This window comes from Pectinophora gossypiella, chromosome Z (assembly GCF_024362695.1).
Source record: "Pectinophora gossypiella chromosome Z, ilPecGoss1.1, whole genome shotgun sequence".
NCBI classification, from domain to species: Eukaryota; Metazoa; Arthropoda; class Insecta; order Lepidoptera; family Gelechiidae; genus Pectinophora; species Pectinophora gossypiella.
This window is the reverse complement of record NC_065433.1, coordinates 1,691,405-1,706,195: the sequence shown is the minus strand read 5'-3', so window position 1 is coordinate 1,706,195 and position 14,791 is coordinate 1,691,405. Positions and strand designations below refer to the sequence as shown.

Sequence of the window (14,791 nt, the reverse complement as noted above, 5' to 3'; positions counted from 1 at the left end):
GGTAAACAAAACTAGGTAAGTATGCTCAATGTATGAAAAGCTGCCTTTATTAGCCGTTTGATGACGTAAGTTTTACATGAGTGTTACCATTAAATTGGCATCTCCAACATTCCAAGGACGTACATTTAATTATAGAAAATTGAGTGAATTACTGACAGTAATAATAGTAGGAGTAATAGTATTTCATTACTCTTACTTGTTACGTAAATAAAAATCATTAAAACTGTAAGTAAATCTTTTACTAAAAGTTCAAAATTGAACAAAACATATCGTGGGTAATTTATTTTTTACAAAATGGCAATGGCGTGTGGGATGACGTCAGCTGGGCTAACCTTGAAATGTTATCTGTCCCTTTGGAGCGTACCTGGTTTTGTTATACCATATCCTAGTTATGGCAACCCTCTTTTTTACGTAGCATATTAGTTACTCCAAGATATAAGTAAAAATATGGATGATAATTAGTTTCTTTTGTTAATTTCAAATGATAAGGAACTTGCACGTTATTTTCAGAGTTAAAAAGCGAAACGTAGTGAGTATGTTGATAAGTCTGTTCGACAACTCGAAGACGGGGCCCGAGCACGGCCAGAGTGACGAGTTAGTGCCATATTTATCTGTCATGTGTAGTGTAGTCTGTTTGTCCAGGTGCAGGCCGTGTATGGTGACGGAATAACATTTGTCCCGTCTTTGTACTCAAATAATAATGTGACAAGGTCTATATTAACATAAAAATATGGATGATAATTAGTTTCTTTTGTTAATTTCAAATGATAAGGAACTTGCACGTTATTTTCAGAGTTAAAAAGCGAAACGTAGTGAGTATGTTGATAAGTCTGTTCGACAACTCGAAGACGGGGCCCGAGCACGGCCAGAGTGACGAGTTAGTGCCATATTTATCTGTCATGTGTAGTGTAGTCTGTTTGTCCAGGTGCAGGCCGTGTATGGTGACGGAATAACATTTGTCCCGTCTTTGTACTCAAATAATAATGTGACAAGGTCTATATTAACATAAAAAGTAGATTTATCCTTTATAATGAAAAAATAACTGGCAACATTTTGCCTATTTTATGGCAACAATGACCGTGTGTGACCAGTGCTAAGGTTAAATGTCGCTGTCGTATAATACTCAGGGACTTTCCAGGCTACGTTCACCAAAAACAATATAGATGGCGTTGTGCATCTTTAACGTGATAATGGCCCCGATTCCTGCAGACACCGCCTAATTTTATTTTAAGTTATATCCGTCATTTTCATATCCGTCGAAAAGGAAAGGGACGGATGATTCACAGCTCTTAATTTTAGGAAGAATGAGTAAATGAATGAATAACCCGGGCGAATCAAAAGGTACGTCGCTGGTATGCAATCCGTTTGACGTGCTGTCTACTTAACTGTGTCGGGTTATTGACGGACGTAAAATTTTTAGACGGTTGGTTTAGATTTGTGCTTAAAATTGACGTGTGTTCCATAAATTTTATGCTTGTCGATTACCCGTCCCTTTCCTTTTCGGCGGATAAGAAAATGACAGATATAACTTAAAATAAAATTAGTTGGTATTTACAGGAATTAGCACCAATTACCGATTTTCTCATTACTCGGGTACATAATTATTCCAAAATACAATGTAATGGCAAAAGCATATATAAAAACCATCGTTGCTTGATATTTGGATCACATTATGTATATAATCATGACGCTAGCTATATTGCTTCTCTTTATTTTGATCAGAATAATAATCGGTGAAAGATGTATTTCTACTTGGGTGTATTAAAAAGGGTCATCATTTATACCCAAAAACAAAGATAAAAGATACATATGTCGGTTTGTTATCCATGAAATTAGAAGGTTAAACGAAGGAAAATCTATACAGCGCCATCTATATAGTTTTTTAGAAACGTAGCCTGGATAGTCCCTCCTTAGTAAGTGACAACTTGTCAATAACAAATGCCAAAGCAATTTATTACTAGTGTAATACTGATGTGATAATTATAATAATTCTTGTTTTTTTTATTTAATGTTTTGGCTCAGTGCTTTTTATAGATCGATGTAGAGATTAGTCTAGATTTTGTCTTCAAATTATGCCATTATTAGACGAATTTTGAAAGTCGAAAAGGAATAACTTTTTATTAGGACCAATTTATTTTGGGAATTAAACAGGGTTTTTGAAATAACAACTATTATTAGGGACTAAAAACCACGTGAAGTTGCGTTAATAAGACTAAACTGTCGGCTTGTAAGCTAACTTTAACTGTCCATCGACTGTGTACATACGTGCGGCCATGCTTGTGTTGTGAACAGCTTCTACCAGCGGTATCGTGACGTCACTGCAAGGATCAAAGCCACCTCGTGCCCCTCCATACCGCCGCTCCCGCAGCCCGCCGCCGCAGACAGGTAACGCCACAAACTGCTGAGCTCACCGCTGTTACTCGACGACGGTTTCGGTTCTACTTAGGCTTCCCTCTGACGTCATAACGTATCTCGTATTATTCAACAAATTATACAGAAATTTCGTAAAAACGTCACCTATACAGGGTGTTAGTGACATCGTAATGAAAACTTTGAGGGATAATTCTGAGTCAAGTGGAATTTTCCGTCGCAAAATTATGGAGCTGAAAATAATAATAATAAAAAAACAAATTTTCATGAATTCTCCGACAGGAAATACCACTTGATATTAATTCAGAATCATAGTCTGAATCATCCCTCTCGGCAGAAGAATTGAACTACAATTCGCTTAAATAGTAATAGTAAGTAATACTACTTACCTACTTGAGAACTAAGCTAAGAAATATATGTACGTTAACAATGTTTTCAGACGAGCGTACAAATTACAATATACATATTTTATGATTTAATAAAGTAAGTAACAAGGTACAACAACATAAAATAAGCTTACGACTATATTCCAATTGGGATGGTCAGAGGTACATCCATCGCAAGATGAACCACAAACATTTTTTTTTGTTTTGGTTTTCCCCGAAGGGTAAGGCAAAGGGAACTATGCCCATACAGCCATGTCTGACGTATTTTTTTCTTGATGATTAATGAAATGATGAAAGCTGATGATGATGAAACCTAAGCCCCCACCCTCGGAGTAGACTCCTACTCCGAACCCCAAACGAATTAACTCAAAAGTCCGCATAAACTTTTGAGTTATGAAGCGGCTTCCCGGCACGAAGCGAAAATAGGCAGATACACTTTGTTCATTGAATACTCCAATATAATAACACTCGCGAATGTCTTCCGACTAACTTAATACGATCATTAACCACAAAACACCACTTCGTATTAATTATTTAGATTACTCAATGAAGAAAGCAACTGTCCCGTTCCCGTTTCCCGCCGAAAAGCCTGAACCACAAACAAGGATGAAAAAAGGTATTCGGAAATATCTAGAAATAAACAAAATTATTTAATTCAGTCTTTCATCCGTACATGTGTTAATAAAAGAGTCGCGAACTGTCGCGGTCCGCGCGTACCTAATTTCTCGCTGGCCCTTACGGGATGTATGAAGAGTTAAACCCAAACCGCCGTCGATGTAACAGCGACACCATTCAACATCACACGTAACATATCTAATACTATCTTTCGTTTTGCTATGTGTGCTTCCTGTATTTCCGCTTTTTATGTCTATGTACGTATCTGTGTATATTACGTTTTGTACTGTTATTTTTTTAGTTTTAAGTACTTATAGTATTTAAGTCCCCTCCACATTTTCCTATTGCTTATTATTCTCTATAACTACAAACAAAGTACACAAATTATGCAATAGAGTAGCACATGCACATTAGTTTTTTTATTATGTGAAACTTATGTCCAATTGGGTAGTTTCCTAGATCAAAGATAAATTATGAAATTCTCATTGCTAATTAAAGACAGATTCGAAATTGACGAAACCATTTTCTTTTTTCTATTTATGATTTTTAATAAAAAAAAATTTAATAATAAGTGCGACATTTTATCACGTTTTTCTATGACGTCACTGTGTGCTTTTTCGTACAAATTCCATAGTAATTTCGTGTTTTGACGTTTAGTAAAAAGTAACTAATTTGAATAGTTGGAAACTACCCTATTACACACATTATATTTGCTGTGATTTAACACATCATAATTATGAGAAAAAAATGATTGTGTTAAAACTTAGAACTATAGAATTATAGCTAGCGTAGCTTTCACCTCACTGTTATCTATTCATTCGGACTTAAAATGCCAAGAACATTCTTAGGCTACGTTCACAAGACATTATATTTACCGTAAGATTTTAGAGATTTTATTAAATTTAGCAGTGTCAATATAAAAACTTGAGTCTGCGTGTTTGTTTGACATATTGCTCCACGCTCGTGCGGAATACGTGCTAAAATCGAATCGAATAGGCGCCGTGTGCGTAGCCTTAGATGTCTTTAGCAGTTTCGAACGAACGGAGCTCGCCATTTTTGTTTGCCTTGACAACGTCTGTCGTTTGCCAACCTAGTGACGGCAGTTCTCTCTCTCTGTCTCTCTCTGTCCTAGGTCTGGGGCTATCGCTCCGATACCTTTCATTAAACTCCTTTACCCATTATAATGTATTCAATTATTTTCCAGAGTAACTCCGGAGAGGAAGGACAGGGAGGCGAACACATGGACGGCTGGTACCACCACCGCCGCGGCCACCAACCCTACCACCACCACCACACAGACCACCGTCAGGAGGTAACGTTACACCACTACTGGAGCGTTAAAATGACCATATGCAAGCAATTCATATAACATAGATAAACTGTCTATATACGTCCCACTGCGGGGCACAGACCTCCCCTCAATCAACCGGGGCAGGTCTGGAGCATACTCCACCTGTTCCACTGCTGGTTGCTGGACGTGGATTTGACATTTGCTGGCATTGCGCACTTAATTAAAACACATAATAACGAGTTCTTACCGCGTTTAAATCAGGAATATGAGACTCCCGATATTGCGCACTTAATTTTATACGCACAAATTTTAATGTCATATTGCAATATCATTGCTTCCATGTGGCCGTTTTAGACCCGATCAATTCTTTACTTTGATATCGAATTGATTGATTTGAAAAGGTTTCTGGATATCATCTAGCAATTTTCCTGAAGAAAATATTGAAGAATTACTATGACGGTGTCTCTATCCAGGAGTAGTACATCTTGGATAGAAACACTTTCATGTAGGTTGTGAGGTCTATGACCGATTTTACCAACTGGTGTCTGGCTTATTTAGAGTTACCTGACTAGACTCATGTTATTACTTAAGTCACCACTAAAAAGTGGACGAAAATCTCTGTTACATGTGGTCCAATACTGGCAACCTTACCCTAATAATCGGGAGGAGACATCCAATCAAATTCTTTGTGGTGGCGTTTTAGCACCTGTGTTCTGTGCGCAATAATTTAAAACGAGTAAACGATGGAACATTTTACATCGTGTCCTGCTTGCTCGAACACTTGCACGCAGGATCTGTTGAGCGCTGCAGATAGCGCCATACTTTGCCAAGTTTTGGGCCGATACTACTTAGTTTGCCATCGACACGATAAGAAGAGAAGGCTTTAAAATGAGTAGCTAGGCGTACTTTGTGTGATGGTACGATAGAGTAAATTGTCCTGGTGTGGTTGTAGCAGCGAGAGCACGGAGTCCAACTCGAACAGTAGCAATTCCACGCCGAGCGCCACCACGCCCACTAAACTGTCGCCCGGGAATATATTCAAGAACTTCTTCAAGTACACTACATTGTTCCTATGGCGAATCGCTTGGACATACTCGTATAGAGTTACATGGACCTTTAGCGGCCATAGTCAGAACTAACGCTGCACTTTAAGAAAACGTCACTTTTGACAGTTGTTGTAAATGGAGAATGTGAGGAGATGAGTGCACAGCGCCCTCCTGACAATGTCATCCAAGTGCCACAAAATCCTTCTCCACCTATCAGGCACTTATTCAAGAGACAACCTCTCAGATTATTTATCAGTATGTGACGGCTATAAAGTGTATGTCCAAGTGATAAGCCAGTGTGTATTGTGCTAGTGGTTTCGCTTCGTCCTCAGTTGTGCTCGGACGTTTATAAGCCATTTTGTTTTTTTTTTTAATTTCGCATGACTGATTTATGTTGGTTGGCATTTTTTGCATGTTGATGTGTAGATAGGGATCGTCGTGATTTCTGCAATTTGTTTTTTTTTTAATAAAAATATATGTAAATGTCATCTATAGAGCGAGAATGATCACATGGCCATTATCGGAACTAATGCGGCATCCAATGAAAACGTCATTTTTGACAGTTGTTGTAAATGGAGAATGTATGGAGATGGCGCACACCAGCGCCCCCTGCCAATGTTATCCAATTGTTTCAAGATCCTTGACGACCTATAAATGTCGAGTAAATCTAAAATATTAAAATGAGTACTTAGGCTGATTTTTCAATAAGCAGATAAATTATTTATCATTAGCAAAATTTTGTATAAAAAAAAACATATTCGGAACACTATGTTCTACGAATAGACTCTATCTGACTATTGAAGAATTGGCCTCTTATGATTGTGTCATTTTCACGGAGCAAAGGTTTTTAACTTCTTATTGATATAAGTAATTTGATTGGTATCAATAAAGGGGAACAGATTTTATACATAAACTGAAAACTTATAAGAACTTAGCCATAATCAATTTGCATTGTTTCAGTATTTATAGTGGCCATTGATCAATCGAAAACCCTTTAACTACGTAGTTTTTGACAGGTTTTAAATTTACTTTTTGGCAGCGCTTGTTTTGAGTTATCACAGACAGACAGACTAGGCAATTAAAAATAAAAATCGTACAATTGGGGATAAAAAACTGCTTATTTCTCCCATCAGGTGGCGCTACTGTTGAGTGCTCTTGAATTTTGACAGTTCCCCATTCTATTTGAGTAAAGAAACATATTGATTTGGTTATATTTTTACACTATAACCCTTTGCGCAGCGTTTAACTGCAAAATCATAGTGTTATATTTATTCCCTAAAGATCGGAAAGAAGAAAAATTAGAAAAACATATTTTTAATCAAATTTGCCTTTTTCCAACTGATGGCATTTCTTTTTCATAACTCATCCTTAAGACGGGAGACACTCCACGTTGCTCCACATTTTAGCTGGACCGTATGGATAACTGTCAAAATTTGAGGAACACTCAACAGTGCTGCCGCCTACATTCGAGCTTCTAGTTTTTATCCTCATTGTGTATTTACCTATTAGTTGCGTCACCAAATTACCAATAACGAAATCGCACCTTTCTTGTACACCCAGTTAAGCCAGATCACAAAATAATAAAAAAATACCTACCACTGTTCTTCCTCATGGCTTTAAATGGATTTTTAATAGTTTTTTGTTTTTAATTTATCTGCATAATGGTGCCTAGACGATTTTAACAGACACCAATTTATTATTAACCTAATTTGCTAGATCTAAAGCTATCTCCGTCTTGCACTTATCGTAAGGACGGAATTATTATAATACCTATCAAAAAAATACATTTAAGTTTGTGGTTGTTGAACTAGGCACTAATAGCGAACGTTTTATGCTTCATGAAATATAGCATGATTAGAATGACAGCAGGACAGACATATAGTTTACAGCCAAGTGCGAAAGGGACGAGAGACGATATTTCTACCCTGCTGTCGTGCTAATCAACGTACGTTTACAGTGCTTCTATTTTTTTGATTCCCACGCGAATAAACAGCATTAAATTACTTAGTTCCGAATTCAAATTCAGATGCACGATAAAATGTAATAATTGATGAATGTTCATCAAAATTAGCAATTGCTTGTATTCGAAAATGTTACCTGTGAAATATAATTAAACTAAACTTAAATAAATGCGATGATTGCGGATGGAGATTTAAGGTTGCCTCTCCACCGGAGCGGAACGAGGCAGCGGAGTGGAGAAACGGAGAGATATCACTCAATACAGGGAGTTGCGAACGAAAAATGTATCCGTTTCTCCGCTGCGTTGCCTCGCTCTGCTCCGGTGGAAAGGTAGCCTGAAAATAGAAGCACACGATGTGTAGCACTTCAGAGGTTTTGACATGATTGTATGATGCCAGGTCCTTTGTCCCCCCGGTGCGGGATGAGGAGAGCGAGACGCAGAGGAAGGCGCACGCCAAGAGGGTGCGCGAGACCCGGCGCTCCACCCAGGGCGTCACCCTCGACGAGATCAAGTCCGCCGAGCAACTCGTCAAGAAGAAAGCGGGCAACGACACCGCAGCACCCGCCAGCCCTAAGAAACCCGACGACACCCCTTCGGAAAGTCAGGTATTCATGTCGAGAAACAAGTAAAAAAAGTAGACGAACGGGAGGGGATTATTAAAAAAAATAATGATTGGTAAAGGGGATCTAGTGACTAATTTTTAATGACGCAAATTAATCTTTATTTTTCTAAATTTTAGGATCAGTTTATCGACAATGTGTAAAGTGTTATAGTATGAGAACTGTACATACGTTGAGTTTGTTAAGGATAACGTGTTCATATCAGTTTGGCCATTCACCATGTCCCGACATGTTTGCATTAATTGATTAACTGTACAGTAATAATGCATAATTACTGTGTGTCGCTAGTGTTAATACGGACATCTAAATAATTATGTGTTCACGTGCCATGAGAATCGATTTAGAGTTCAAAATTCAGTATTCACAAATTGTTATCAACTTTCTTTAACATATTTTCATATTTGGAACGATTTATTTGTAATGAAATTCGCAATCGGTTTGAATTTCTCTGGTACCTCGGATAGGTGTTTCAGATAAACTACACAGTTGTTATTCGAGCTGTTTACCTCGAAGGGTATCAAATTGTAATAGACTTAAATACGTATAAACTGTACGTATTACTGGAACGCTATTCGTGGTTAGACAATCCAAATTCAAAATAGTTCAGTGATTGAAGGTTAGTATAGAGCGACAAGGATTTCTAGCGACGTGGCCATAGTTGGAACTTACGCATCCTATGGAAACGTCACTTTTGACAGTTATTATTGTCAAATATTGTCACCATAATTGTATAATGGTGCCTGTTCGGGCGCACACAAAGTTAACCTAATTTTAGTTTGACAGTTCTTAAACTAGTGCCGTCCTTCGCTTACAAAAAGTGCTAGACAGAGATAGAGCTAGTTTTAGATCTGTCAAATTATTCAAATTAAGTTGGTGGTTGTCCGAATAGGCACCAAGTCAGCGCCACAAGATCCTTGTCGACCTATATTTAAAACTATTCGTGGTTAGACAGTCGAAATTCAAAATTGTTGAGCAAGTGAAGGTTAGTGGCGTGACGAGGCTGGTTGTGACGTAGGCGCGGGCGCAGGGCGGCGGCGACGTGGCCGTGACGCTCGCGCTGGCCGCCGCGACCGCGACCGCCACCGCCACCATCGCGGCCAACTCGGAGCGCCGGCCCTCGTGGCGGCTGCGGCTCGACCCCGCCAACAAGGTCCGCGACAACACCCCGAAAGTCCCGGTTTTCGATACTGATTCAGTATCGAAAGTCCCGGTTCTCGATACCCTGAGGCTTCGTGCAAACACGGCGGGAAGCGCACCGTTTCAGAATCGCGTAATAATTTATTTATATGAGTACCTATGTAATCGTTAGGACGTAACCGCGCGGTTACTCATATCGATAAGTTCCCGTGTGGTTCTTAAACTGTGCAGTCTCGCCGTGTCTATACGAAAACGAACCCCGGCTCGCTATCTGGACGTTACTAGACAATTTTTTTTATCTATAATGGAACATTTTCAATTAGAGAACACTTTTCAAAGTCGAAATTGTATTTTCGTCCTATACTATCCTATATGTGCGACGCGATAGCAACGACTATGAAACAAACGATGCGATGCCGTGCGTATGCATACGCATAATCAAGATGAAAGCCTGCCCAGTCATTCCCTGACATACTTTTTTACCGCCGAAAATGATTTAACCTCCTTTATGTTTACGGAATTATAACTTCTCAAAATCAGTGTATTTAATCATAAATGTAGTTAAATCATTTGTCACTATAATCTCGAATGGTTATGTCGCGCGTCAGTATGTCGCGCGTGTCTTTCACAGTCGCTGCTGTCGCTCTATTGTTTGCTGTCGTCCAGTGCGCGGCCGAACGGTGTTACCGCGAGTCGCTCGTCGTCGCTTTATTACCTGTTCGGTTATACTCGTTATTCTTTTTTTTAATCTTTACACCTACTTCAAAATTCACGTATAAACGTCTAGACGATTTTATATTAAGGCCGGTTGCATTCACGCTTCACAACCCGGTCGATTGATTCTTTCAAATATAATCCTCTTAGATGACGTCCTGGCCAGAGGTTCGCGCCCAACTGGGTACCCTCAGGCCTATTGTATTAAATTTTGTACCGGGTGAGAGCTCTCTGAGCTTCCCATTTGTTCGGACAAGTCATGAATGCCATCTAACGCAAACCTACAATAAGTTACTTAAAAAAGGTTGCGTTCGTCTCGTACGAACATTGAAACAATCTGGACTTTTCAAGTACTATGGAAACGCTCTTACTTCCACTCTTAAGCGAGATGTTTGTTCTAGAACGGTATTTGTTCAGTCATGAGCAATATCATGTACCCTGTCGCACTATCATTTTTGACATTTATTTGACTTACGGTTTAATTTGTCAAAAAAGTTAATGTGACGTGGTTTCAAAGTGTATACGCATACGTACGAGTATGATGCAATATCGGAAGGAAATGAGTCCAAAGTGCGACCGGCCTAAAGCTGCAAGACATTTTGGGTCATTCCAGATAATATTTTATTGAATATAGGTTCAGAATGGTGCTGATTCTGGCGGACGAAACTGAATTAATATATTATTTTAGTCTATGTCCAAAAGTAGTGCCGTCCTTCACTTGAAAACTGCAAGATAGAAAAAATAAAGAGATAGAAATGTTATTAGTATTGTTAAAAACTGTTAAAATATAAGTTTCTAATTTGCGCCACTGTCATTTATGATAGTCTTACACATCTACAAAAAAACTCAAAAAGAAAAAATAGAGATCGGCGGGATTTTTCAACTGTCACGGTGGCTCTTGTATTATTTCCGTCTTTGTTATCATTGTGTATTGCTTTTAGAGCTCGAAATACATGTTTATAAGTAGTTAACAGTTACTTCTATTATTTAGAACGCCCCTTCTAGACTTTAAAAGGTAGAAAAAACGAATTCATAATGGTGCTAATTCCTGTAAATACCATCTAATTTTATTTTAAGTTATATCTGTCATTTTCTTATCCGCCGAAAAGGAAAGGGACGGGTAATCGACAAGCATAAGATTTATGGAACACACGTCAATTTTAAGCAGAAATCTAAACCAACCGTCTAAAAATTTTACATCCGTCAATAACCCGACACAGTTAAGTAGACAGCACGTCAAACGGATTGCATACCAGCGACGTACCTTTTTGATTCGCCCGGGTTATTCATTCATTTACTCATTCTTCCTAAAATTAAGAGCTGTGAATCATCCGTCCCTTTCCTTTTCGACGGATATGAAAATGACGGATATAACTTAAAATTAGGCGGTGTCTGCAGGAATCGGGGCCATTGTCATGGTAAATTATTAGGTTAATTTTACGTATTTACTAAAGAAAACTTTGTCTGATTCAGATTGAAATTGAGTTTATTGCGACGACGATCGACGAGCGCTAGCGATCGCCACACGATCTGGGTATCGTGCATGGTTTGAAGTAACAAAACGGGGTCTTAAGTCTTTGTCAATGTATTGTGCTAGTACGAAACGAGCTTACAGTGTAGGTATTGAATTGGCTTAGTGGTAGCATGGGGATATCTCTGTCTATCTCTTCGTAGGGTCATAACATTTAAGGACAATGCATTCAGAGACGGTACCGAACGCATTGTATGAAGTTATTATAAATTGTTGCCATGGTTACAGACTTATAATCCGTTGTGTGGATCCGTAATTGACAGGCACAAAAGAACATATCCTAGCCACGTAAAATACCTTAAGAATAACTACATTCTGATGGGAAACCTTACAATTTTTACCTGGTTTGAAACAACTTGCCTATTGCGAGGTTTTGTTAACAAAAATCAAATCCGAATGTGCGTTTTCAAAGGCGTTTACGTGTAATTGTATTTTACTTGTTTGTATGAAATGCTGTTGTGGCACCTTAATGAAGGGATAATATATAAACCACGCCGCATATTAAATTGTGTAACTGGTGCCTAAAAACCGCGAACATTACAAATTTCAGTATCGTCTCTTTGTGTATGGAGCACTTGTCAACTACTCTATTCACTTCCTTGCATGGTTCGGTGCAGGCGGTATAAAGATATAAAATTAATTATCATATTTTGGTTTCTCGAGTTGGAAAATAGTGCCTCTAATACCTACTAAACTTTTGCCGTAAATGTCATTTGTAGCAGTGCAGAAAGATTTTATATATACGTTATGATTACATTTTTATACCACCCAGCGTTGTCCGTATGTAATTTTCTTTAAGTTTATTACACACAATGGCGGGAAAGTGGTTGTTTTATTTTATTTATTATAAATTTAAAGTCCTTTTTCTTTTATACTTTGTAAAAGGGGTTAAAAAGGCAAATACCACATGAAGCAATCTAAAAAGGCAATATTGCAAATTAACATTTGCGCATATAATAGTAAAATGTAACAAATGTCAAATAGCAAAATTGCTTTTTTAGGTGAATTGCTTTGATGTGGCCTTTTTAATCCCGCAGGACAGAGATATAGTAAATTGCGTAGCGCAAAAGAGACGTATATATCATCTTAACACTAATTTGCTTTTTATGTGCTAGTGTGGGAATAACAATTAATATGATAGTTTGGTGCTTGCTATGGTATTTATAAGGTATTTGTATGTTCATTATCATTTTCTGAATCCCGAAATTTTTCATTAAGTCACAAAATTATAATGAAAATTATGTTTCAGTGACTGTAATTTATACAGCGGCGTGAGGGTTTATTTAAAAAAAAAAAACCTTTTTAATTTTAGTTTTTCATTATATTTTGTAACTTTGTTATGATAATCCTTCATTCTTGTAAGTGTTTATCACAGACCAGCATTTTGCACCTTTTCATTGTATTGCCTAGTATTACACATTTCATTTCATAGATTCAAAAAGTCATTATAACTTAGCAAGTTGTGGAGTATAGGAGAGGAAATCGCGGAAATGTTGCCATTTGATAATGTTGTTAAATCAAAAAACAAATAACAGCATCTGAGTGCTGTTATTATTAAAAAATAAAGCTAAACACATACAAAAAAAAAAAGTTTTTTTTTTTTTTTAGTTATACATAAAGGAGGACCCGTGGTAGCCCAGTTGGTAGAACGCTTGCCTCTCACTATGAAGTCGCAGGTTCGAATCCAGGACAGGCCTAAACCATGTCGACCTGTCGTCAACAGTAGATGCTGAGGCGGTGTAATGCTAGGGATAGTGCTAGGGGGATGATGTAAGCACTACATAAACCAACCGAAATCGTGGTAGTCCTGTTCGAAAACCACCGCCTCGGCATCTAGACCGCTGAACCTGACTCTTATGAGTTTGAATTCACGTTTGGATCGTACGTAATAGATATCACGTGGTTTCCAGGGTTTTGTCCGGCTAATGGCAATAGGCTCGCTCCCTATTGCATGGGAATTAATCATAGCTGGCGAGGATTGGGTTCACTCGTATACTATACCCTCGGGGATACAGGCGTGATGTTATTTTATGGTATAAATAGGCTGAATTCCAACTAGTCAAATCAGTTACTTTTACTAAACGTCAAAACATGAAATTACTATGGAATTTATATGAAAAAACAACATGTGATTTCATAGAAAAAGTGACAAAATGTTGCCCTTATACTTATATATTTTTTTCATTATTTTTTATATTATAAAATTTTTCATTATTAAAATTCATAAATAAATTAATTAATATATAAATAATATATAAATTAATAAATAAATTAAATAGAAAAAAGAGAACGTTTTTTGTCACCTTTAGATCTGCCTTTATATAGTATTCAGAATTTCATAATTTATTTTTGACCTAGGAAACTATTTTTTTATGTTTAATAACTTCAAAATCAACTGGCAACATTCTATCGTGTCTGTGGTATGTAGCTCTTCCGCACATCATTACTATCATAGACAAAGGCGCCGTATTATACATTCACTATTCATATTCCTCCTGTTCCTACCGGGATAGGCAGTTACCTGGATAACTACTTGGAGAAGTTAAGCGTGTTCAGACAGGACAGCTTTTAGCGTCATTTGTTAAGTAGTGCTATTCGAGGTAAAATAATAAATTTCAGCAACTTTTGTTGCCGTTGCATCCGCACATCTTGCGGGACGCTAAAAATTAAAAATACGTGTCCATTATCTGGCAACATATTGTGGCTAACGGTGAGCCAATACAATTGGTTAATTTGTCACGTTTTACACGCGTCATGAATGTTGCATGCTACGACTTCTTCTTCTTCAAACATACAAATACGGCGTCTTTGGTTATGATAGTCCTACCAATAAACCAATGTACAGTATTAATAATGATATGTATGGGACAGTTCGAGTTGGAGGATGCGTCGGCGATGCCACCGCGGACGACGTCGACGTTGTCGACGACGACGACGACGGTGACCAGCGCAGCGGAGACGACGGTCACCATCCCGCTGCGTCGCCCACCATCCGGCCCCACCAACACCAGCATACCGCCCACCCCGGCTAAAGAGGAGCGCACGGCTGGTCAGTATCATCATTAAATAGCCACGCTCTTGTCGGTGTAGCGTTCTCCACTCTTGCCTATCAAAGGCCAAT

General features: G+C 38.1%; 1 protein-coding gene across 10 annotated transcripts in view; it reads left to right on the top strand.

The window, feature by feature from the left end:
* LOC126380075 (protein phosphatase 1 regulatory subunit 12A-like) overlaps positions 1 to 14,791 on the top strand; it is a 101,797-nt gene that overhangs the window by 44,191 nt on the left and 42,815 nt on the right. For 2 of the 10 annotated variants that reach the window (XM_050029273.1, XM_050029270.1), the window contains exons 9-15: positions 511 to 594; positions 2,293 to 2,385; positions 4,576 to 4,683; positions 5,615 to 5,716; positions 8,066 to 8,273; positions 9,304 to 9,438; positions 14,542 to 14,719. In XM_050029273.1, coding sequence (XP_049885230.1) covers positions 511 to 594; positions 2,293 to 2,385; positions 4,576 to 4,683; positions 5,615 to 5,716; positions 8,066 to 8,273; positions 9,304 to 9,438; positions 14,542 to 14,719 — 908 coding nt within the window. Of the gene's footprint in view, positions 1 to 510; positions 595 to 793; positions 878 to 2,292; positions 2,386 to 4,575; positions 4,684 to 5,614; positions 5,717 to 8,065; positions 8,274 to 9,303; positions 9,439 to 14,541; positions 14,720 to 14,791 lie in introns of all 10 variants that reach the window. The other 8 variants (XM_050029271.1, XM_050029272.1, XM_050029274.1 and 5 more) reach the window with 8 other exon arrangements.